This window comes from Lepisosteus oculatus, chromosome 7 (assembly GCF_040954835.1).
Source record: "Lepisosteus oculatus isolate fLepOcu1 chromosome 7, fLepOcu1.hap2, whole genome shotgun sequence".
In the NCBI taxonomy this organism is placed as follows: Eukaryota; Metazoa; Chordata; class Actinopteri; order Semionotiformes; family Lepisosteidae; genus Lepisosteus; species Lepisosteus oculatus.
Genome location: NC_090702.1, coordinates 19,751,993 through 19,778,536, shown reverse-complemented (window position 1 = coordinate 19,778,536; position 26,544 = coordinate 19,751,993). Strand labels below are relative to the sequence as shown.

General features: G+C 33.8%; 1 protein-coding gene across 5 annotated transcripts in view; it reads left to right on the top strand.

Moving 5' to 3' along the window:
• The window catches only part of ptprq (protein tyrosine phosphatase receptor type Q), an 86,920-nt gene that overhangs the window by 12,684 nt on the left and 47,692 nt on the right, over nt 1-26,544 (top strand). For 4 of the 5 annotated variants that reach the window (XM_015352886.2, XM_015352884.2, XM_015352883.2 and 1 more), the window contains exons 10-27: nt 380-655; nt 949-1,209; nt 2,515-2,645; nt 2,744-2,873; nt 3,066-3,219; nt 3,910-4,016; nt 5,527-5,624; nt 8,894-9,059; nt 9,328-9,588; nt 10,268-10,428; nt 11,036-11,147; nt 11,846-12,072; nt 12,797-12,866; nt 12,996-13,195; nt 15,592-15,832; nt 21,896-22,024; nt 25,655-25,801; nt 26,048-26,214. In XM_015352886.2, coding sequence (XP_015208372.2) covers nt 380-655; nt 949-1,209; nt 2,515-2,645; nt 2,744-2,873; nt 3,066-3,219; nt 3,910-4,016; nt 5,527-5,624; nt 8,894-9,059; nt 9,328-9,588; nt 10,268-10,428; nt 11,036-11,147; nt 11,846-12,072; nt 12,797-12,866; nt 12,996-13,195; nt 15,592-15,832; nt 21,896-22,024; nt 25,655-25,801; nt 26,048-26,214 — 3,038 coding nt within the window. The remainder of the gene's footprint in view (nt 1-379; nt 656-948; nt 1,210-2,514; nt 2,646-2,743; nt 2,874-3,065; nt 3,220-3,909; nt 4,017-5,526; nt 5,625-8,893; nt 9,060-9,327; nt 9,589-10,267; nt 10,429-11,035; nt 11,148-11,845; nt 12,073-12,796; nt 12,867-12,995; nt 13,196-15,591; nt 15,833-21,895; nt 22,025-25,654; nt 25,802-26,047; nt 26,215-26,544) is intronic. The other variant, XM_015352885.2, reaches the window with a different exon arrangement.

The window sequence follows — 26,544 nt, the reverse complement described above, 5'->3', positions numbered from 1 at the left end:
TAAAAATAAAATGTTAGACATTTCTTCACACTAAAAAGTCTTAAAGTGGCTTCTTATTTAGAATTACAGTAGGTTGAAGGTAAACAAAGCAGTTGTAGTATATATGTTTTGCAACTTTCCCAGAAATTAGCAAATTACTGCATAACTCAAAGTCGATTTGACCTGAGTTTAGTTAAAGCCTCACCCCACCTGCAAAAGCAAATTTCAAGTATTTCACTTGATTGCTTCATTCTGTGTGTCAGAGAATTATTGGTTTTGGACTTAAAGGTCAGCAGATGGTCTGAGGTCTTAATAACGTGGTCTGTCAATTATCATATGCAAATATTAATATGGTATGCTGCAGAGTAGAAAAAAGGTAATATTTTGTGCTTTGTTTTAGCTGTCAGCCCCCCTAGCAGGGTTTATATAAACCCAGAAGACGTGGGAGTAGAGAATGTTACAGTGCATTGGGAAGTGGAACAAGAAGAGGATATTGATGAGTATTATGTCCTAGTGAGATCAGTCACTGTTGGAGGTGACACGAAAAGCTACTGGGTAAACAGCTCAAACAGTTTTAAACTTAGCATGCTAAGTCCTGGCATGACGTATGAGATAGGGGTGGCTGCAGTTAAGAGTGGAAACATGAGTGAGATGAAGACTGTCCTACAGACTTTAAGTAAGTTTTCAGTTCCTTCCCTCAAGGCTATGCAGAATATGCTGCATATTAATATGCAGAATATTAATTGTGTTACTTGTCAGTTTTAACATTTTGTAAATGTTAGTAAACATAAAGTAATACTGAAAAGACTTGCAGCTGTGTAATGGGAACATACCTTTTTTGTGTTCACTTGAGGATTGTACAAAACTTGATATTAACAGACTAGCAATATTAGAAAACTACACTTCAATTTTAACTGTGCCTCTCTGATTGGTTCCTGACTTTCTATATAATATATTTTTGTTTTGTAGATCCTGAAAGAGTTCAGATAGTTGTTCCTTATGAACAAAACACACATTCTGTTGTACTTTACATTCAAATGCCACATGCTGGCATATTTGATGGAGTAAATATTACATACAAAGGAGGAAGCCAAAGAAAAATTCTCCCTGACAGTAATGATAAGATAACCATTGAACATCTGACACCTGGAACCAATTATGACTTTTCTGTGTACACAACAAGTGGAAACATGGCCAGTGCAGTCTACCATGTTCCAGATGTAAAAACCTGTAAGTACAGTAGCCACTGTTCTGTTTTTTTCTGGAAAAGGGATATACAGTATGTGCTTTTATAACTGCAACTAAGAAGTTGGTGTGTTAGATTAACAATTGAATAATGTATTAGCAAAACAATTAGTATAAATGTTATGACAAATAATGGCATTTTAAGTGGAAAACATACAAGACAAATGCTTTTTGCCTTTTAATAATGGAAAATTCCAGTGGTCAATCTGTTACATCGCTTGGTGGAGATAAATAGCTGTCTGTTTCAGTTCCAACAATAATTTATTTTTGTGTAGATTGGTTTATGTAGCTCTTGATTCATCCAATTCCAGTCTTGAGAGGCCAGTTAAAATACTTAGAGGTCACATAAGACTTTGTAACATATTTCTTACTCATTTTAAACTATTGTTCCAATATTACAGGGTGGTCCCAAGGGCGTGCTCACACAAAAAATACAAAAGACCACAAAGTGGCCATGAGGCTTTATTTGCAAGCCTTTTCTGGTTTTACAACAAACAACACCACTAAAAAATCCAGAAGGCAGCAGGCGCAATGCGGGGTACACCCTGGACAGGATGCCCGTTTATTTCAGGCCAGACACAGACAGATACATAAACACTCACACCAGGGCCAGTTTTCTCAGAAGCCAATTAACTTAACAGTATGTCTTTGGACTGTGGGAGGAAACCAGAGTGCCCTGAGGAATCCCACACAACCATGAGGAGAACAGACAAACTCCACACAGAAACACTAAACAAGAATCATAGATTATACCCATGAGACAGTGTGAGTAAATGCTTAACCAATTAACCAATAATTTAGTCAGTCACCCCAGGAGTGGCTATTGTAAGGAATTTGAGTCTGAATAATGGTGTCTAGTGGCAGTTTACGTGCAATAGTATCCCTTTATTCTGCTGACATGACATGTCATTTGCCATAACATAAGAATTTGTTAGGGTTAGGAAGTTAGAGGTAGGGTTTAGTGTTTGGATTGGAGTTATGGTCATTTTAATTCATTTGGGAAAATAATTAAAAGTGTTATTACAGTGCCTTGTGAAGGTGTGCTTGCTATTTTAAACTGAGATATGATAATACATAATTCAAAAAACAATATTCCTATTTAGTTGGCCTTAATTCTTGAACTCCATAGGGACATGAACACTGCAATATGAAGTGATAATGATAATGTTGACATACTACCCAAATATAGTCACTTGTACTGTATATACTGTATATAAACCAACACATGCATTGAGAGGGTTTACAGATACATCCATTGTTGTAATTATGAATTGATTCTGACTTTTCTAGGTCTGGCTCCACCAACAAATGTCCATGAAGGGAAAGTCTCAGAAACGTCGATAGATGTTCAGTGGAATAGAGCTGAAGGGAGCTTTCAGCAGTATGAAGTTATATGTATTAACTGTGCTGCCACGTTCACGGCAAGTAAAATTAGTGATGTAAAAAAAACAACATTTACTTTTTGTTTACAGGACTGGCAAAACGTTAACCAGATTTTTTTTTCTTGGTGTTGTTTAAGGTTAAAAAAATCAAAGATGAAAGAGCCTTGTTTACAAACCTTATTCCTGGACAGATGTATAATTTTTCTATTCGAACTGAGAAGGACAATTTCAAGGACAGCATGCAGGTGCTGCAGCAAATTCAAACAGGTGGGTCCTGCTTCAGGACTCTTTTGAAAAATGAACCAAGCCTGACATTTTCAACTCATCCTCTTTTTCAAAATCAAATCTATGATAAATGTATATCTGAATTGAAAAGTAACGCCTACTATTATTTTATTTCTATGTAAATAAAACTGCTATCTTAGAAAATTAGAATCACAACATGTTTTTCTTTTGCAGCACCAAGCCAAGTTGAATTGTTGGAGTTCAATAAGAGTTCTAATACCATATCTGTAAGCTGGTCAGCAGGTCAGCATATATTTGATGGCTTTGTTCTGTCCATAACAAATGGAAGTTTTAATAAAGAAAAAAAGTTCAGTTTTCTTGATCCAAGGTAGGACTTTTCTTTCTGTGTTGAAAATGCAGTGAAAATTAATGGTGTTCTAACAAGTGTTCTGGAGGAATGAAAACGGACGGACTAATTAAGCTCAGCTGACGCAACCCACAACTCCCCCTGACGTAATCTCTCAAATTCCAATACACCGTATACCACATGTCACTCTCTCCTCTTCCTCTCTTATTTTGCATCCCTCCTCCACCTCACCTCCACCTTTGCAGCTACTCTGTTGGTCGCATTTTCACCGAGCTGGGCTGAGGGCCTATCGCCGGGAGGCTGGCCCTCCGCCAAGCAGGTTAAGCCAAGTTTTCACAAACTGCATAAATGATTCTGCTTTCGGACAATCTGCAGTTGCCCTCATTCCTCTTGAAATATTTTTTGCCAGAACTGTACACTCTGTACAAATTTAACATGTTTTCATTATCGAGGTAATGACAGAATGCTCCTGTGTAGAAAATGAAGATGTCAGAGTAGTTGACGGGTTAAATTGACTAAATGTAATATTGGTGTTCTAATTTAATTTAAAAACTTCATTATATGCATAGTGTACTGTGCATAAATTTAGATAAACATCCAATTAGACATATAAATATATATTGTTTTATAATCTGGTGTATCTTTGTGCTTGCTTTTTAATTATTAAATGTCCTTTTTATAAAAAGAAAATACCTTTTTTTACATTGATAGATATCACCAGTTTAGAGATCTCACTCCTGGAAGCAGCTATAACATTGACATAGTGACCACAAGTGGAACGAAGAGGAGTCTTCCAAATGTTATCCATGTTACAACATGTGAGTTCTCGCAGTATTCATGAAGTGTAATGAGATGTTTTAGCACTAATGAAGTTTTTATCAGCACATTTAAAGGACTGGCTATAATATACTATAACATACTGTAATATACTTGCTTTATTTCTTGTGATCTTTGGATTATAAACTTGTTGATGGTTGTTTTCCCAGTACGCCAAAGCAGGTGTTCTGTTAAATATAAAGTGTCCTGTACTGTATTTTATATTGTCTGTTTTTTACTTATAATAACCCAGTATATTAGTAAAATCCCAAAGCTACTGACTTGGTGTGAAAAACCTAAAAAGAATAACAGAACAAAACTAAAAAAGAGGATTTATATGCCAGATGTTTCCATATGATATGAGAGAGCACCTTTCTTTATATTTATTTAAAACTCATCCAGTTAAAATCAGGTATTGCAGTAGAGCAATGAAAAATAATCACATCAAGAGAAGACAGAACTCTGCTTAAGAAATGTCAAAATATCATCCTAGATTAAATACCTACCAATGTAGGTGACAATGCACTTGTAATGACAAATGTACAGTATTTCCTTGCACTGAATTGTACCTACCTGTAGCTTTTATTTTTTTAACTGGAATTCATTCAAATCTTAAGATGGCTGTTTACATTATTCTCAACACCGAAATATACAATATATTTAATTTATATATTTAATCTATATGGTATATTTAATTGTTGCAAACCAAACGAGAAGAAATGCTAAAAACCTGGATGAGATTTACCATATATAATTTATGTAAATTAAGAAACAGGATAATTCCCCACAGAAAAGTTAAAAGAAAGGGTGAGACACATTTTAGTTAAAGGGTCTTTTATTTATTCCATTGTCTAAACATAATTTGATAACTCTTTCTTTTTACGTTTCTGGGTAGAATTAAACTCTGAATTTTTCTTTTTAGTTTACATGCTGACATGCAGTATCCTCAAATGTCTTGAATTTTCTAGTAAACCATTTTAGATTCTTTCAAATTTTCACCTGGCAACATACACTGCCCTCTGGTGGAAATGGAACATAAGAGCTTCTTCAACATGTAGTTACAGTATTTTGAAATTATATGACTTCAAAAAATGTACATATGTTTTGTTTTATTAGGACAGAGTAATTATACACAATTAAAAAGTGATAAAATAAAATCATTTAGTAGGTGGTTTGAAAGCAAAGCAATGCGTGCTTTCATTTATATACTGCATTTAAAGGGATAAGTGCTCATTAATATTCATTGCTAGATAAAGGTATTTTCTTGGCCTTTCACTGTAGCATTCTATGGTCTTCTCTTAGTTAATGTTATCTTTTTTCTTCTAGGCCCATTTCACACTACCTGATACTGTATATGAAACTCAAAAGAAAAAGTTTATGTAAGGTGGTTATATAAAAAATACATTGATTTTGTGGTCCTTTTTAACCTTTTCACCAGTCTATACTGTATGTCATGAATGTGATTAGTTTTAAAATGGATCCATTGAAATAACAGCTGAGTTTGTATTTTAGATCCAGAACCCCCTGTGGACATACATTTCATTGAGCAAGATGAAAACTCTATATATGTGACTTGGAGTCATCCACGTGGCTATGTTGATGGTTATAAGGTAAATTGTTAAACACTTCAGTGGTGTATTCTAATGTGTATGCTTACTGATAAGAACACATTAATTTTACTGCTTGATAAAGATGTTTCACTCATTACTATCCTTCAAGGCTTTCGGTTGACATAAGATTATAAAAGCTAATATAATGGGTTTTTTTACATTAAATAGCCATTTTCAGAAACCTTGGGTGCCTAGTACAGCATTAGGAGAGTGCACTAGATTTTTTCAGTAATATAATATTAAATATTTAATATGATATTAATAATATTCATATAATAATAATAATATGAATATAATAATATTTTCACTATCTTCTAAAAATAAGGAGATACATACAGTACCTGTATACTGTATCTAGTTTTTACTTACATACATGAAACATGGTGAAGAAACTCATCTATTGTTTCTTCACACATCCTAAAACTGAATTAGTGAGAGTTATTTCAAACATTTTGTATGATACAGTATATAATGTCAAGAAAACATTTGTTTATAGGTTGGTATGTATTATATTGTCTATGTCCTTGCCCTAAAATGTAAATACTGTAGATATTAAGTCTTAATAAAATTTGAAGATAATCTGAATAAATGTATAACACAAAGACATAAGATATATTTGGTATATTTAATTAACAAAATGATCCAACAATAAATATCCTGATGTGAATAAGTATGTAAACCTTTGGATTCAGTAACCGATGGCACAACTCAATCAGCAATGACTTCAACTGTGACCTTTACAGTTTATGAGTTTTCTGCATCTGTTTCTAGGACTTTTTGCCCATTCTTCCTTGCAGAACCCATGCTTCAAGTCTGAGGGTTAGCTTGCATGAATAGTTCACTTCCTATCCTGCTATAATATTTTAATGGGATTTAAGCCTGCACTTAAAGAAGAAATATATTTTTTAGCCATTGTGTATATCTGGTTGTTAGTTTAGGATCATTGTATTGCCTTCTTCACATTCCTTTTGGCTCAGCTTCAGCAGATAAATGGATGACCTGACATTTCCGCCAGATTTTAAGACACAATGCCAAACTAAGCATTCTAACAATGATGGCATACTGTTCAGTTCTTGAAGCAGAAAAGTAGCCCCAAATCCTCATACCCCTACCACTATGCTTGAGAGTCAGGATGGAGTTCTTCTGTTGAAAGGATATGTTTGTTTTTTGCCTCACAAAACATTTCTTACTGTGACCAGAAAGTTCAACTTCTGCCTCGGCTGTCCAGAGAATTTTGTTTCAGTTGTCCTGTGGATCATCCAGGAGGTCTTTAGTGAACTTGAAACGGGCAGAAATGATCTTTTTAGAGAACACTGGTTATTTCCTGGTTATCCTCTTAGAAAACCATTCCTGTTCAGACTTCATCTAATTGTAGAAGCATGAACACTGACGTTAGCCACAGTAAGGGAAGGATGCAGATCCTTAAAGATTACTCTGGAGCTCTTTGTGACTTCCTGGGTGTTTCTTGGGGTAGGTTTTGGGGAGCTTTGGGTTCCTTTTTTCTTCTACTTCATACACCATTGCATTAAAAAAATATTTGTTAAAACTTTGATTAAACAAAGGTGTCATGGTAAGAAATTTGAATTCACTTAATTCTGTTGGGGGTTCACAAACATTTTCTTGTCTCTGTGGTTTTAATTAATATCCTTCCTTTCTTGATTGCAGCATTCTTCCACCACATGTAAAAATGTTTTATTCTGATTATTTAAGTAAATGTTTTTTTTTTCTTGGGTTAACAGCTTTGAGAAGAAAACTGCAGCTTTTTAAAATGTTTTCATGCAGATATTTTCAAATCAGATATGAAAAAATATATCCATAAATTAATTGCTTGCTATATTCTGGATTCAAAGTATATTTAACATATATGGCTATTTGTTGTTTGTTTTTTTTAGTGGAATATACTAGGAACTCTAAGATGTATTAAACCTATTATTTAGAATGATGGGTACAAGTACCTTATTGTGCTTTTTCATCAATCATGATTTACTTATTTCAAAGTCTATATGTATGGAAGATCTAGAGGTTTATGCACAATTGATTGATTGGCACTGAAATTAACTGAATTAAGGCAAACATGTCCCACGGGAAACAGCCTGTATTCTTGATCTAACAGTATGCTTTTATTTACAACAAAGTTTGAACTAATATAGTCCTTAATATTATAAAAATGAAAAATGTTTTTTTTAAAGAAATGTTACTGAGCTATTAATGAATAACACTGCTAGAACTCTGCAGAACAGTTCTCAATTTACACCTTCCTGTGTGAATCTGAATGAGTCTTTTATAAAGGAATGAGGCTGCTTGTTAATGTTTCATGACAAAGCATTATTGGATGGGTTGCTTAGCAGAGACAGCTTGCCCAAAAGAGATTGTGTTCCTGATCATTTAAAATTTAATGATCCAGTTGTTACTGGAAAGATCCTGAAAGGCTGAACGATGAAGTAAATTTAATGTTCTTTCTGATAAGAAATTATATCCATAGGAATCATACAAATTATGATATAGAATATAGAATATGAGATTTTGTAAACCACAAACTAAAGTACAGTAAGTCTCAGTTTTCTTATTTTTAGTTTTATTAATTTTTGCCCTACTTTCCTCATATGATTTAAGGTGATATAAATATTATATCATTAAGACAAAAAAGTCACTGGGTGAGTCACAGTTGGATATTTAAATGGAATATATAAACATGTGTCTTTATTGCACATACAATTACTTACTATGACATACAGTGATTTTCACACTGTGAAACACAGCAGTGTTGTTCAATTACTGTACTGCACACAGATGGAGAGGAATTATCCTGATTTTGGATATAATTTTGGTAGGAAGCTCTTAAGCCATCTTTAGTATTTAAGATTGAAATATTTATGATTTATATATTACTAAGCTTACATAATCAATCAATTTAATACATTAGATTATTTCAGCAGTTCAAGAAATAGTGATAATACAAAGTGTTAATGGAAACTGCACTGTGATAAGTAAGGACAGGGACAGTGTTTTAGTTCTCAGTTTAAACCTGACGTTTGCTGAGTCACTATGTGTCACCATCAGGAAGTTATTGCAAACTTCTTGTGCTCAATACACATTTCTATGGGAAATGTAAGATGCAAAGGATATAAAAAACTTAAAAACTAGCTTAACAATTGTCTATGACTGTTTTATTAGTCATGTGTAAGAGAATGTTGTCTGCTTCATATAGCCTACTTTTTGCAATGTGTATCATTAATTAAAACTGCTTTTCTTTGCGTGTCGCCCTGTAGCTCAGCTATGGTTTGTCAGGAAGCAAGGAAACTCTTTATAAAACCACCCTCCGCAACAATACAATTAGAATTAAAGATCTGGCTCCTGGAATTGAGTACTTATTCAAACTCCAGTCTTTAAAAGGATCAGAGACGAGTGCTGCTGTTACCAAAATAGTTACCGCACGTAAGAGTTGATTTTTGTTATTGTTCTTAGGTTGAGGAGAAAATGTTTTTCTCATGTTTTTTATGATTAATTAATACATTTAATTATAGAACTGCAAGTACATTTGGGCTATCTTATGCCTTACATTAAAATATACTTGAATTATTTGAAAATACAAGTATAACATGGTCATTGTATTATTGATTAACAACTGTGATCATTGTATCATTGTTGATTTGATAAGAATGAGGCTCAACATTCCCTTATGTACATATACATCTCTTTCCAGGGCCATCTGGGATATGCTCACTGTCTTTAACATATATTAACACATCAGCAGCTGGAATAATGTGGAAATCAAGCCCTGGAAAATTTGACTATTACAAGATCAGTATTTCAAACATTTCCTTTATTTATGAATTAAATATCTCAAAAGAGAGCCTAAATTATACAGCCTCAGGCCTATTTCCTGGAAATCTCTACAATATTACAGTGCAGAGAGTCAGATTAGGGATTACTGGGATGGCTGCATTTGTGACGGTAGTGACAGGTGGGTAAAATACACTAAGTACTTTAACTACCATCTGGGCTAAATGGCATTCTGTCATTTGTAACCTTTCTTATGTTGTTTTGTTCTGAAGTGTTTCTTTGAGTTCAAATACAATGAATCAAATCTGTGTTGTGATATATGTATGTTGTGTATGTATATACAGTATATTGTCTATTACAATATGTAATGTAATTTTAAGAACTATATGTCATAGAGAATTTAAGGAAAAACAGAGTCATACAAATTGTAATCATTACAAATATTTGCTTTCTATATAATCAGAAATTAAAGTATTGGTTAAAGGTTAAATCAGTACTTTAAAATAAAAAAAATAAATGTCTCAATGTTTCCACAATTATCTTGACAACAAATTAGGTTTTAAATTACTGAATAGTATACATTTCTTCCAGTAGAATTAGTAGTATGTGTAATAAAAATCAAGAAGAAGAGCATGAAAACCCAAATTGATAAATTAGTTTCAGATGACTTTTGTGGTTTACAAACTCTTAAAACTTTCAACCAATTTACCAGGACTTTAGAGGTTCTAATGTGTTTTTGCACTTTATGAGATGTGTGAGTATGATTGAACAAATTTAAAAAGGTTTAATTTTCTGAAATGCTTATCAGATCTTTTTTTGACCAAAACAACTAATATGCAGCTGTTGTCAATGTCTTGAAGAACCCGACAGGCCACAGGATGTGCGAGTTGTTAGTACATCTTCTGACAGATTTTCTCTTCGATGGAGAGCACCCTCTGGGCATGTCGACAGATACCAAGTGGATGTCACCCCTAATGAAGGCACCATTACTGTCACTAACCTCAGTGCTGAGGAGTCACAGGTAAAGGCAGGCTTTCCTAAAACAGCTGCTGCCTATACATAGTGCAGCTATAGAGAGGAACTCTTGCTCAACCATGTGATCTATTTGGGAACAGGACCCTCTTTATGTTATTTATTGTCTTACACAGAAAACTTCAATGGCTGCCCCAGGTTTAGAGATACAGCTAGTACTACAAACATCTTCAGTGGTCTGTTTCTTAACATGTGATCTGTGAAGTGTTGAGTGTAACAAAATAACAAAGGAAGGGCAGTGCTATTGAGTAATAGGGTTCATTATTTATTACTTAGTCCTCTGTCAGGTCTATGTCTAAATGTTTAATGTGATGCATCTTTTTGGAGTTTGGCTGTTACTGAACAGCAGCAAAACCTAGTTGATCACCTTGAAGAGATTAATAATCTATTAAAATGCCTAGTTTTATTGTGCTGCTTATATTTGTTTGGGTGGAATCTGTGTCAGCACAGGTAATGTAACTTTTCATTATCTTTTGTTATACTTCAAGTGAAATTTGAGTTGATTAATGGAGACAATAAAAATGTCTTTCAGTGTTTTACTGTATTTTTCTAGGTCTACAGAGTTAGATTAATGCCTTTTATTTTTAAATCCATAGGCTGATGTTTCTAGTGTCACACCTGGGCAGCCCTACACAGTTACTGTCAGTGCAGTTTCTTCATCAGCATACAGTTCACCTGTTAGTAGAATTGTTACAACAAATGAAACGAGTAAGTACTGTATATCCTAATAGCACATAATATGAGGGCTGAATTATTTTTTTATAGAGCTTATGAAGCTTAGATATATTTTGAATGTATGTCTCTCGGTTTTCTCAGTCTCTCAGGAAAAAAAGATTGAGTTTGGTTTGTTTTTAGGCTTAACTTTTAGAATTCCAATAAATCTAAGCTGCTACATCATTAAATTTAATACTGTTGTGGCAGAAGTGCTTGATAAAAAATAGGTATTTACAGAAATTTTTTACATCACCAGCGGACATGTACATGCACCAGTGCGTAATTTATTGTTATGTTTAGATTCTATAAATTATTTAAGCATATGTTTCAGATAAAAGACCTATATTTTTCTAATCTTTAAATGTGTGAAACCTTTGTTAAAAAAGCAGAACATTACAGTGTGTGTCAGAGTTAGTCACACATATCTGAGTGACACAGCAGTTAAAACACTGCTTGGTGTTATGTTCAGAACATCTCGGATGGGCGTATATTCTGTCCAAAATTCTTATCAAGTTCAAGTTATGTCTGTTTTCTTGGAAATCATGCAGAAAGAAATAATGCAATTACCCCTTTCTTCCCATTTGTAACGATTATGTTTTAATTAAAAGTGACATTTTTAAATAACTGAATAGGGCCTTTCTATAGCTTGACTTATGTAATGTTTACTTAATGTGCTTTAATTATGTTTAAAGCTCCAGGTGCTCCTTTAAATCTTGAAGGAGAGAGGGTTGGTTCAACAGGTATCCTGCTGTCCTGGACAGTACCACCAGAGCCCAATGGAAAAATTCTTTCCTATGCTATTAAGTACAAAGAAGTCTGCCCTTGGCCTGATTCATCATTTACTCAAGTGCTAACGTACTCTGATATTCCAGAATTTCTTCTCAACACTCTCACCCCTGGATCCACTTACAACATAAAGGTAAAATTGACTGATCAGGAAAAAAATCATGTTTATATTCAGTATTTACAATAAGTTTGAATAATTTTTAAGAACATTAAGTGAGTGCACTTGTAGAACCAACTAGTTGAATAGAGCTATATAAAGCAACTACAAATGGACCTTTATTTGCAAAGAATTAGCTATAAACCATAGACAGGATTATACATAGAACTTTAGTGAAGGGTTTTTCATAACAGGTACTGGTCTTATCTCATGCTCTTAAGTATTTGCCAACAGCTCCATTTACCCTGATAGTGAAACACATCAGCAGATTTATTTCTGACATAACAAGAAGTTGATCCACATTTCTTTTTTTATAGAAACAACATTACATTGGTAGAATAATATACTACATGAAAATGTCTTTATTCACATTCTACATAGGGTATATCCTCCAGTTCTGTCCCATTTGGAAAGGAATGTACATTATGATTTTTTTAAATAATAATTCATATAGACATCTGTCCACATCCTGGTAGCGTTAACCTTAAACCAGACACTATGTAAAGAGGCTTCACTGTTGAAAGTCTCTGGGCTTTACCATGCACAAGATTCCTTTCTGGTATAGAGAAATGTTGCAGTTATACGTTGTAGTAGGTTTGAAGTATGAATTTGCTCTTCTACATCTTTGAAAAAGTGAAGTGAGCATGTTAACAATTAGATTTCTTATACTTTTGTTTTCGGGTGATCTGTTTTTCTGCAGGTGGCAGCAGAAAATAGTGCAGGCATTGGAGTTTTTACCAGCTCACTTTACTTCAAAACAGCTGAAAGCCGTATGTATTTCTTTTTAAACAGAACACTTTCTTTTGTTTTGAAAGCCCTTTTGATTTACATCACAAGATGAATTGTTAAACACTCACTTGTGTTTCTATCATGTGTTTTTTTTTTCATTTATTTTTTAGCTCCTGGCCTTGTTACAAATCTCACTGCTTTTTCATACAATCACTCAACTGTGAAGGTTACCTGGTATCTACCCATACGCACAAATGGACTTATTACTAAATTTTCCATCAAAGTAAAACATGCTCGAAATGGACAAACTGTAAGAAGTTGGGAAGTCAATGCAGAAGACATCATGAAAGGGACTTTACCTCACTGTAATGTAAGTACCTTTGTTTATAAAGTAAAAAACAAATGTATTCACCATATTGCTGAACATGAAGATGTAACATTATCATTGCATAATAAAAAATTAAATTATACATACTGGTAATTTAAGAACTTGTGCAGTTAGTTTCATTTAGTGTGAAACTAAATCATGTGAATTGTACATTTTTAATACTATTACAGCATAGAAATGGACCACATGTGTGGATAAATGTATTCACGTGGTTTAAATCACTATAAACAGTGAGTATATAACTGTCCAGTTATCAGTGATAACAAGAATACACATTTCTGTCTGTAGATTGAATTGTCACATTGTAACCAGAGCAAAGAAAACATCATGAGCACCATTCTGATGTAATTTCACAATGGGCCTTATCAAAAAAAATACATGGATCAATGTTTAATAAAGATTACAAATGTAACATGTGCTGTAAAATAAAAAAAACTAAATAATAAAAAAAACCTTTAGAAAAGGTTCCATAAATTCCTTCCCATAACTTACTTCTTGTGTTCTAGAAATGTCCATGTGTTACCGATTTTGTTATTTAGCCAATTTTTTTATTCTAATGGTGAATTGTAGTGGTGAAATTTATTTTGTACAATAAATGATTGCATATCAGAAATAGATTAGTACCAGGTAAAATGGCTAGGCACTTATTTTTCCATATACTGTAAATCTGCAGAACTTCAAAATTCTCCTAAATTTCAAATGCAGGTTAACTTAGCTGATTCTGTCATGCATTGCTTTTCATTAGCAATTTGTGTTTCTTCATGACCAATCTTGAGACATCATTCACATCTTTATCAGTTCACAACTGGAAATCAGTTCAAATTATTTCTTTGAAATGATCATTTTAATCATCTTTAAAGAAATTATAGCTATACATCTTAATGAGTATTAAACAAGTGTGTAGTGTCTAAGGCATTAAGCCCTTTTTACTAAATGTATCTCTAAACAAATAAAGATCAACATTCAGGAAATCAGTGATGCTGTAAAGCAGCACAGTCTTAGACACGTTTAGTGCAGGAGAAATCAGGACACCTCGCACACCACTTCCTTCTGGTTATTCCTTGTGATTGAGAAGTTGTTGAATAATTGGGCTTGGTGATAGTGAGCATCATTACACTGTAAAGGATACCTAGATAGCTGCTGCATATGGTGAAACAGGCTAAAATGTACAGTATAATACAAGTACTGTATCTCCGAGCAGTGAATAAGCTGTCCTCAGAGAAGTGCATGCAGATCAAGACTCTTGATCATATAATGACTGTGACGTGTCACTTCAGCAGTGATTGAAGTGTGGCCCCTCTTGTGTGTAAAGTGCTTTAAAATTCTTTGGGCTGAAAATCTCTGTTTAAGGAATTATTATTGTCTGCTGCTCATGATAGCTCTTAATACAACTAATAATAATATTAATAAAAAACATGGCACATCATCTCAAGACACTATAAATTTCACACAATTAAAAGCTAGAATATAAAAGTGATTTCTAAACAGTATTGCAAAGTGCTGACTTATTTATAAGATCTGATATTAACAGGGAAATAATTTCAGTCTTGGAATGACAAAATAGACAGCTTGGTCTCTCAGTTTTAGGAGTCTCTTTTTGGGAACAAACAGAATGTCAGCAAAGCACAAACAGTCTATAGAAATATAGGGAGTTAACAGTTCAACCTATTATGAATGTTTGGAAAGATCAGCAGGCAATGCATTAATATAACGGTGTGTGGTGTGCACAGATATGCACATTGAAGATGAAAAAAGACAGACTACACTGTACTACACTGTGAACACGAGCCAAGACTCGGTCAAAAATTACCCCAAGATTTCTTATTTGCACAGGAGCATCAGTAGTCAAACTAAGCTTGACATATTTGCAGAGTTGATAAGGAGAACCAGTCAACACAGTTTTGGTCTTGTCACAGGTTAAAGGTAAAAAGGTTTTGCTGCATTCATTTTTAACATAATCTAAACACTGTTACAAGTTAAACTGCTCCTTGACAGACACCAATTTAAGTGTTATCGATAGCATAAACATACAGTAAAATCTGATGTGATATATGCGAAGAATATGACCCTGACATAATCAAAACATATAAATACTAAAAGGATATGGACCAAGAATAGATCCTTGCAGAGCACCTGTTGCTTCAGCTTCAATAGCTTCCAGCTTGAACAGCCGGTGTTCTATCGGTTTAGATGTCAGATAGCAGATATCAGGCAAGATTTATGTTACAACAAAGCAAATCTAATAACAAAATTTATAAAGTATCAAAAGCAGCATTAAGGTACAGCAGAACACAAATGGATAAAAATAAATAAGACAATACATGTTTTGTTTACAAAAGACATTCAAGTCATTTTTATTGTACTTGTATGAATGACAGGATGCGGCTGAAATCCTCTCAAGAAGTACACCCAGCCCCTCTGTGTCCTCTCTGTTGACTTCCGCCTCTTCTCCACCGATGACCATATCAGCCATACCTCCTGCATCCTCCTGGGCTAAACCAATCAGCGTGGTGGTGGACCAGCTGAAATCTTACACTGCTTACGTGTTTGAAGTTTCTGCTTTCACCAGTGATGGGGAGGGACAGATTGCAAGTTACATGGTCAGAATGCCAGAATCAGGTAACTTCACAATCATCAATCAAGACATACTGTACATACAACCAAGAAGTAAAATGTAATTTTTCACAGGGATGACTTGGAGAACCAGACATGCTTTAAGGGTTTTATAGGTTGCAGAAAGTAGGCAAGGATTGATGTTTAGGCTGTGGGATTGTCAGGAAGGTCATGCTATTTTCCAGCTGTTGTAATTTCAATGAGCAGTGAGTTTAATATGTAAATTGGAAGTGAACTATCCGTGAAAAATCAGGGATGAAATGTTATAACATGTTACATAATTGTACTATCAATAATCAAGTTCATTTTTATTCATTTAAAATTCTGAAACTGCTTTATAATAAAAAGAGCACTTCAAGTAATTTATTATTATTAAGTATTGAACAGATCATAGAAACATTATATTTGTTTGTTAGGGGAAATAGAAAGCAGTGAGCCATCTAAAAATTTAAATAAAGGAACTTAACAATCTCCTATTTAAATATAAATAAATGATAATAATAAATATGCAAGAAACATACATACATAAACATTTAAACGTAAACTTTAGCATCCTAATTTTGCTCTCCTTAGAATCCAAGTAGTCACAAAAGCATCTTCTTCTAAAGTCAATTTCCAGCATTCATTTGAAACCCAGACTAACAGACAAATAATTTTAATAACACCTCTGCTCTGTGGTTCTAAATCTTACCTCATCAGTCTATTTTTTTACCCTTAAATGAGATAGAAACAGTATTAACCAAATGGGCTAGTTTGGCTAGTGAAGCTGTTAAAGATTTTTAATCCCTCTTTGTGCTCTTGTATATACCTTTTTTGATTTTACAATTGTTATTTAAGAACATCCAATAAGATAAAATATGTTTGTAAAAAAATATTATATTAAAAATGCTTTTAATTGAAGGATTTCATTAGTATATAGATTACAGTAAGGAATCCTGTCATTTTTACATGCCTAGTTTGAAATGCTTTATTAGTGAGTTTCAGAGCATTGCGTGAGCATATTTAATTCCTTTTTTATTTTGTTGCACTCAATATTGGGAAATATACAAGGCAAAATATCATACCGAGTACAGGCAACAACAGAATATCACTAAGGATTAAAATAATAAAGCACTAAGCAAGTAAATTAAATTATTTCTGCCTTACTAAATACTGTACTACAGTATATGAGCTAGAAGTAATGTAGTTTTAGTACTACTATATCTGTTACTTTATTACTTTATTGTTTCATTGATGTTTTCTGTAAAATAGGGGACTTTTTTCATTTATTACCAATGTGAAATATATTCCGGTGCATGCACGTATTTATAATATTGCACTTTCTAAAATTACTCGACTTGAACAATCGTGCTAAAGCACAAAATATCCGTCAGTTTTATCCATGATGCCACCGGTTGACATTTAAATGCCAGCCTATGGTGATTAAGCCAAGGAATAAAAAGAACTGGTCAGCTGTGAAGGACAATATCTGACTCTGAGTGAGTGAAATAAGCAGGAAATATCTACCTTATGGGGTGTTCTGTGCATAAACCAGAAACAGGATACCTCTGAGCAGGAATAAAAGTACTTAACCAACACAAAGGAGAAATTCACATAGGATCAACTCATCGAGGCACAAACACTAGGTATGTTGGCAAGCCACAGAGTGTAATATGACTCTGTACTGATATGCTGCTGTGACCCAGCTTGTTGAAGTCTTGCACTATTCATTGCTTCCCTTGGTTAACTGAAGCGTATGTCCTACATGTACAGTACATTTCAATGCACATTCTGAAGTATACAAAGGACGATTCCTCACATTAAGTCAAATTAGTTATGAGTCTTTAGCTGTTGTAGCCTGCTTAAGACTCATGATAATCTTAGGCCCATACGACAAATTCCATACCCAATATCTGAGTAGTTTTAAATTTGATAAACAATTCTACCCAAGTAGATTCTACCCTGAATCTAATTCTATTCGATTCCAGCTGTTTAAAGTTAGAATCTAGTAATGAGTATAAAATTAGAAATTGGGTCAAATATTTTATTTAGTTTTATATATAAATTGATCTTTCAAGATAGACTTCAAAGAAGAAACTTAGTTCAAAATTGTAGTCCGCAAAGCTTTTATAGTTATATACAGAAAGCATTCAATTTAATTGGTAAAGTATGCCACAAAATCAGTATTAATAGCTCAGTAGTTTACCTGTAGGTTTTTGTTTTTTTAGCTTAACTTTGAAGGTTATCATGATTGTTCTAGAACGTTGTTTTGAAAATTTATGCACAATACACAATTCACTTTAGGAGTCTTAGAGTCTTAGAAAAACAGATGGTGAAATTTGATTACTTAGTTTTGGATTCCCATAATCCTTATATTGACATCTGCTGTTCTCTTTTCCAGAATACCAGTATTAATACTATTGAGTTATTTGGTAACATATCACAAAAGAGGTTCTTCTACACCCTGGTGTGGTACATGTAGTCTTCCGGATCCTTATAAGTCCAAAGTAGCTTGCTAAACTCTTCATGAGCCAAGATTTAAAAGACATTCAGGTGCACTCATGTGATTTTGTGACTTTTCTGAGAGCCGTCCACAAGCTTATGTCAATATGGTAAAGTAAAAGAGCAAAGGTGCTTTTAAAGCTATCTTAGTTCCGATCAAATAATACCAAATATATACAGTAAATCAAATACATAACTAGATAAAATATTTTCTGTTATGTAAGTGCTATAATTTTAAAATATTATTTTAACTAGTTTAACTGTTTGATCTTTAACATCGCATGTCATTTTGCTTTCTGTTTAATATCATTTTGACAACAACATGGATAACATTTTAAACACATGTATAGTTTTAAAATTATTTACTTTCAAGTGTGTCAAAGATTATGAAATGTATTATGTTAGGTACATTAAGACAACACACTACAAAATCTGCATACCTCATTAGAAAAATCACATTTACATCTATTCTACGGTACCTTTTTCTAAAAATAGGAAACATACCTTGAAATTCATAATATGGACATTAAACATTTTACTAATATGAAGAAAATGAAATGCAATGTCTTTTTCTTGGGTTCAAGATGAAAGTCAAGTGTCTGTTACTTAGAAACAAAAGTTCAGGTAAAGAAATGATGATATGTAGTGGATTTGATTTATATTTGACTCCACCGGTTGCAAGGATTTAGAAGCAGGGTATAAAAGTCCTTAAGCAGAGCAAGAGACCAGAAAGTAAGCTCTTCTTACAGGGCTGTACTATTGAGTCTTTTTGAATGAACAAAGCCTTATTGTAAGTGTAGGAAACTTTCTGCATAATGAAAAGTAGACTATTACATTTGGTTTTTCTGAGTATATAACATCAACATAAATTTTTGCCTTATTTGTAGTCTAAATTTTTAGTCTAAATTTAAAACCATAACAATGTGTAAACTATGAAATACTTAATATTATTGTAATATTTTGAGTAGCCTCAGTCAGATGTTCTTCCTATAAGATTTATCTTGTAAATTTATTGTCAATGAAGCAAATAAAGTAAAATACTGTAGATGTTGAATTGATAGAAAACCTGACAGGAAGTAGATTGAAAATTACAGGATTTGGATTGCACCCACAGATTATAAATCTGACAGCTACTGGCTGTTTATGCACAGAAGAAATGTAAACTAATTTATGAATATTTTTTTCTTTCTATTTTTAAGTAGTTTGCAACAAACATTTTAGTAATGATAAAGATAATACTAAGGATGAGACCTTAAAAACTATGTCCCTAATAATTATGATACTGGATATCACATTGGTTAAAGAGCACCTATTCACACAGTTTTCAGACAGTTCATCTGGATTGACATTATGATGTTTAATTTATATGGTTTTAAGAAATTGCAATGATATTCTTGTATTTTTCTGAATATGTTTGGGTTGTTTATTTTTACTTCAAGAACTTTACTCTTCCTATTCATTGCTCAAACATATGTTGAAGTAATCAATCCAGAAAAATCAACCCAAAAAAATAAAATCACTTAAAAGGGATTCCACATTTATTTCTGTTAGTTTTACTGAAATGAATAAATAATACTCGTCTTGTTGATGGCAAATCAAATGAATACGATGATTAACAGCTCAAATTAGCACAACAATTAAGAAACTGAAAAGGCATTGGTTTAAGCATACAAAACATTTCCTTTCAGCTACAGTTAAGTTCTCAATATTCTTTGCCAGTCAGATTGGAATCCACATATACAGTACCACTCTACCAAAAACCTGTGATTTTAACAGTTCTCTTTGTTATTATGCAGAGGGAAGATAAAATAAAACACATTAGAATTGTATGTTTTTAGTGTAGGAGAGGAAATATTTCCACACTATGCCCCTGATTCATCTGCTCTTTGACTTTGATGGACAGCACCGTGGCTGTGCTACATATTCATGACCTCTCTGTAGCTAGTGGAGAGGAATTTTTTTCTGCTATGCAAAAGGAAAAGAATGGCATGAATGTTACCACTCACAAGGAGCTCTGGAAATGGATCAAGACCCTTTTAAATTTAGTTTTTTGTTTGCTATTGTAACTGTTCTGTGCAGAGAAGGTAAGTAAGCGCACTAGTTTGCCTTCTATGCAGTGCTTACTTTAAGGAGCTCTTTAATGTTTTTATTTTCTGTAGATGAACAGGCCTGCAAGTTGATTTTTGTTTGGCTCATGTCACAGTTGGGTGTATTATGGCTCATGAGTACTGGCCACAGTCTTTCTTAATGTGCTTATTATTCTTTAAAAACTTTTATCACTAAAACTGCATTGTTAAGATTTTTTTTTCAAATAATGTAATGTTAATGTAGAATTTGTTTTCTAAAAAAATGTGTAATTATTTTAAACACTTTACACTTATTTTTGTCCAATATTTAGATAGCATAAAAAGCTACATAAAAAGTTTGAAAGGGGAATCGTAAATGAAAAAGTAATGCAAGCCGATGAGCAATGGAGTTGTTCTACTTTGTGCAGAAGCTACTTAGATATCAGGGAGACACAGTGTGTCTCCAAAGGTTTGCCTGACTACTGCAATCTCTGGATCTCACATCTGTACCACCCATGTGGGATGAACTACACACAAAAGTTAGCAGGATGAGGCCAAGAATGAAAAGCAGCTGTGGGAATACCTGGAATTCCATAAACTTGGAGTACCTTGAAAAAAGTATTTCTTGGGTAGCTACATTGAATACCTACAATACACAAATATAATTTGAAATAACTAAGCAATAACTGTTTTGGAATTCTTCTTTCATGAAGCCTGTTGAACCTAATAATATTGTTTTAATTTTACTTTAATTCTTAATTGATGATGGTTTCAAACTTTAAACCAGTACATTTTCCCCAGTTAGAAAGAAAATGAAAACTATTAATTATACAGTTGGGTGGCACGGTGGTCAGCCTTGTAGTGCCGAGAACCTGGGTTCAATTCCTAGGATACTATCTGTGTGGAGGTTGTATGCTCTTGATCCCCTTTGGGTTTTTCCTCCCACAGTCCAAAGACATGTTGGCTGGTTAATTGGCTTCTGAAAAAACTGGCCCTGGTGTCAGTGCATACTGTATTTGTGTGTCTGTGTGCCTCCCATGATAGACCGGTGTCCTGTCTGGTGGGCATATCCCACCTTGTGCCAATTGCTTGTTTTGTTAGGCTCTGGCTCCCCCTGTGACCCTGTACTGGATCAGCAGATCCAGATTTTCACTAACTGGTGGTACCAAAATAAATATAATTAAATGTTTTTATTTTATTTACACCTTTTTAAACACAAATATTTTTTAGGACACTGTATAGATATATACTGTATGTTTTTATAGCTAACAAATACTCAGTCTTTGAGAGTTAATATTACCTTTTATAATATACAGTATGGATACTTAGTACTATGTTCTATTTGAAAGTCCTGTGAAGTATAGTACAATATACAACAGTTTGGCTTGTCATGCTGTATCACTGATACACTACAAAAAAGTGATGCTAACGTTGTTAGGGGGTATTTAAATCCACTTAATATGAACATTTCATTTCATAATTAGAAGTATAATTAATTAAGTTGTAATATTTTTTATTATAGCACCTGAAGACCCACCTCAGAATCTCACAGCATGGAATATCACTTCAAAATCTTTCTCAGTGTCTTGGGATGCTCCAACCATTGTAACAGGAAGATTCAGCTATGTAATTGAGCTACATGGACTTTTGGGTGAGTTTAAAGGTTAAGATAAAGTTTAATATGACTTTAGAATGATTGACCATGTAAAAAACTGGACATTTTAATTTGTTTTTCCGACCATATCAAATATATCAAATGCACATCAAATGCAAAGAAAACTACAAGTTACACTCAGCTGAAACAAATGGAACTTTAAAGCAGAAGTTTGGGAAGAGGTCAAATTCTAATCTTGCCAATTTTCACTTTCCTATGCAAAATTATCTCGCCTCCTATGTAGTGCCCCCTATTCACTTCTTTTCACACGTCCCTCCCTGCACCCCAGCTTCACCCTTGCAGCAAAGTGTGGAGGGGGGCTCCTGTCTCCCTCATTTGTACAGTCACATTGTCATTCCCTCATCCAGACAATTTATGCCAAATACATTTCCAATAGGTTTTGTGTCTTTGTAAGCCTAGGTAAGGTGCATTCACTTTTTTGTTTTCAAATACGACATACAGTAGTTGAATATAAAGGTTAATTTACATTGAATATATTTGTTTGTTTAGTGATCTGTTATCACTATATTATAATCTGTCAATAGAAATCATTTTCTATTAAAAATAGTACAACTATTATATACTATAATTAAGATTCAACAGGCTTAATACTAGAGTCATAATAATAAGTCCTTTTTTAGCCATAACAATAATGACAGCGATTAGAGAGAATGTACATTGGATTCTGAGCTTAATTTTGTGGTAGTAATTTCATTGGCAAGTTTTCCTGCCTTAAAGCCTTAAAGATAACAGTAAGAGGAACCCATGTGTCTAACAGCTTTCAGTGTTTTGCAGAACTAAACTGAGATTCTCCAGCCACAATCTTGGACCACATAACAGCCCTGTTACTGTGTAATCACACTCTAAACATTCTAACACATCGTGACACTAGCATCTGAGAATGGTGAAGTCTGTGTTTTGTTAGTTTCATAGGCATATAATTATCAGTTTTATTTGTGTATTTGCTGTACAGTTTTTGTTTGTGATCTCACTGCAACGCTTTCATTATTCCACCCCCTAGAGCCTCAGCTTATTTTTCATTTTAGCAGTTGTAGTTTTCATATTGATGTTGAACTTACAAATCCATGTCCAACAATTGTGTTCTATCTCAGTTTAAATAGTTTTTTTAAATGTCCTTAATGTGTAGTCATTTTAATTTTCTCTCATTCTTTTCCAAGATGATTCTCGATTAGTATAGAGGTGGTATCCCTGTAAACTGTGACTAAACATAAACTAAACTGACTAACATAAAAAGGATCAAGAGTGATCAAAATGTATTTATTACTGGGTTGTCTTTATTCTTATTTTTAAAGATCATATTGCATTTATTTACACATTAGTTAGTATCTATGTCTTGGTTTTGTTGCTTTCTCTTGCTTTCTGTTATGGAGTCTTCAAACTTTGGCAGCATCTAACTGGATCATCCATTTATCCACCATTGGCATTATTTTTAGCACCGATTTTCAGATCAGTCCAGTTTGCTGGTTGGCTCTGTTAATTCATATACAGTGGGGTCTTGACATTCTGTCCGCCAATCTCTCACGAATTGCCAGATTCACATATAAACAAGTACACCTCTATATCATTACATAATGTATTGCAGTATTGTTACAAGGCAACTAGGACTTTACTATAGGTTGCACCTGGGGAGGCCAGTTTTCTGTAAAAGCACTCAAAGAGGAGACCGAGGTTGTCTGATCAGACCATCACAGTCACTTGCCACAGTGAGATTGTATGATCTCAGGATGAGTGAAATCTGTAGGAGGAATTTATAAAAGCTTTACAGCTACATGTACTCTAAAGGAAGTGAAAGTAATTAGTTTTCTCATTTAGTAGCAGCCTCGGTCGTTTCTGTGTTTCTGTGTTAGCTTGCTGGTTAGAAAGAAGATGGGGAAGAGTCAGACCAGTCATCAGAATTGACTGGGTGAGGAACTTCCACTGCTACTGGATTCTGGTGGAGTTAAATGTGTGATTAGAAGGGTGACTTAACAGGGTAGAAAAGGGAGTGTAGCAGCAGTGTGGTTCCCTAGACTGTTTAACCTCCCATATTTAGGTTGGGTTCATGTGCAGATTCCCTGCTACACTACCATCAAAGAGGTATCTGTTACAAGTATATGGTATGTATGTTTAAAAGACATAAATAACCCTCCTTTATATGATACTTAAAGTACAAATGCATTGGCTTTAAGTAAATAAAAAAAACATAGAGCAATTTAAACAACAGTAATCAGAAACTTATAGTAATCACATTCGTAACATGAATCCCTCCTCTGCATCCAACAGATGCCTGTAGTTTCTGTCTCTGCCTCCCAATCTCTGTGATTAGCATGCCCCACGACCGAAAGGTATAAAAAGGGCATTAACATTGTCTGTGAGCCTGTAAGATCATCTGTAGTCTGTCATTCCTACAGTACTGTATGTGGCTGACACAGATCCAGGAGCATTCGTTAGAATGTAAAAACGAGGCAGGGAGTAGGGAGAGACTCACAAACTCGATTCATCACATGGTCCTAGTCTGTTGTGAAGCTAATTTGAAAGATGTGCTTAACAATTTTCTGTTTGGTTTGGGCTCTACTCTTCTTCCATCCAAGGCCCCCTTGGCCAGATTATCGCGAATAAAAAAAATTGCAAATGTTAAATTACGCTTACGCTTTGCCATTGGAAATTGTTGTAATTATGAAGAGATCATGATGAAATTAGTTCCAGTTGAGTAAAATTTCAATAATGGAGTGCAACTAGAGAGAGCGCTCTGTGACATGGCAATTATAATGTCTGCAGTCCAGGAAGGCACTGTTGAGCAAGTCACAATGTGTGTCTGGCATCAGTATTGTCTATCTTGTTCTTTGATTGCTGCCACCAAGGAAAAAAAAATCCTCACCCTTATCTAGTAATTACGAGAAACATATCTCGTAATTATGACTTAGTAATTCTCGCGTACTTTATGTGCTCACGCGATAGCACAATTGTAGTATAATACCTATATCAAGTTGGTAGCTACGTCAGAATTCCATGCTGAAAAAAAAACACAATGTTTTGGCTGTGAGGGCTTCATTATTATGATTCTGTTCATATTGGCTAAAATTGACAAGATTTCATTATGACTAAATCCCAGTCGAAATCTGTACAAAATCTGCAGCGCTGGACACAATCATTAAACCGAAAGTGCCAGCCAAGTTCACCACAACTTCTACATGTGTTCAGTGCACAACGTAACAGGTTGTACATTTGCTGACGTAAGCATTGCTATCTCGTAATTACAAGATAAGGGGGCAATTTTTTTTCCCCTTAGTGGCAGCAATGCACTTCCGTAATCACAAAACTGTGTCCTGCATCTGAAATGTTGATGTTAATTGTCTATTTATTTGCAACATTTTAAATTTTAACACATACAAGAAAGAATGTCACATCCATTACAGAAGTATTTATTTTTAATTATTTCTTGTGATTGTAATGGTAATTTCACAAACATACACTGAAAATTGACTACCTTTGTAAGAAGGACTGTTAAGAAAAACTTAGTTAATACAAGTAACAGAAAATTATTTTAAAATAAACTAAAAAATGTTTTAAAAGTCAGCAGACAGTATGTATTTGATTATATATGTGCTTATTTGTTTTTCATTTCAGGGTTTATCTTTGAAAACACCACAAGTGATATGAGGTTCTCATATTTTGGACTGACTCCATACACAACATATACAGTGGTTGTCCGTGCAAAATCTGCAGGAGCTTTGGGGCCTCATGCCAACACAACTGTGTTAACTCCAGCTGAAGGTCAGTGTTGGGCTGTCTTTTTTCAGTTATTATCAGTAGTAAAAGTGTTTTCAAGCACGAGATGTTCTCCCCAGGTTTAGTTTAAACTTGAGTGACCCCTTGTGTCCATGAATTTACAAAGATTAGAAATCACCAGTAGATGGCATGAGGAAACAAAGAAAAGTCAAGTACTTTCAAAACTGTTGATGATCCTCTAGTATATTGATTTCTGAATATTTTATTCCCATCATTATTATTTATTGACAGCTCCTAGTGAAGTTATTGGCTTGAAAGCAACAGTCATTGATTCAACATCTGTGAAGCTATCATGGAAAAGCCCACAGCATCCAAATGGAATAATTACCCAATACAAGATTCTTGTTTTAATGAAAGGGCTTCATGTCCAAAGCATCTTTCTTAGAGGAAAAGTGAAGGTATTTCTCAAATATTTGTTGCAGTTAGTACCATTTAATAAGGATTAGAAACCTCCCTGCTGTAGTTGTGAGCTTATTGAGAAATCAAAGTTAATTATTTCTGATCATTTGTTTTAATCTTGACTTGTAATTTTCATTTTGTGAGGTAAGAGTAATCAGTAATTTTCCAAAAGTTCACACATACATTTGCATTTATTGCCAGTTGGTTAGGAAAGCATAGTTAAGAGTATTGTTTTGTGATTGTTAACAGAGCCAAATAATTCTTTATGTAAAATAAATACTACTAATCAATTTAGTTTATATATTCGCTGATAACAGTAAAAAGTTAGT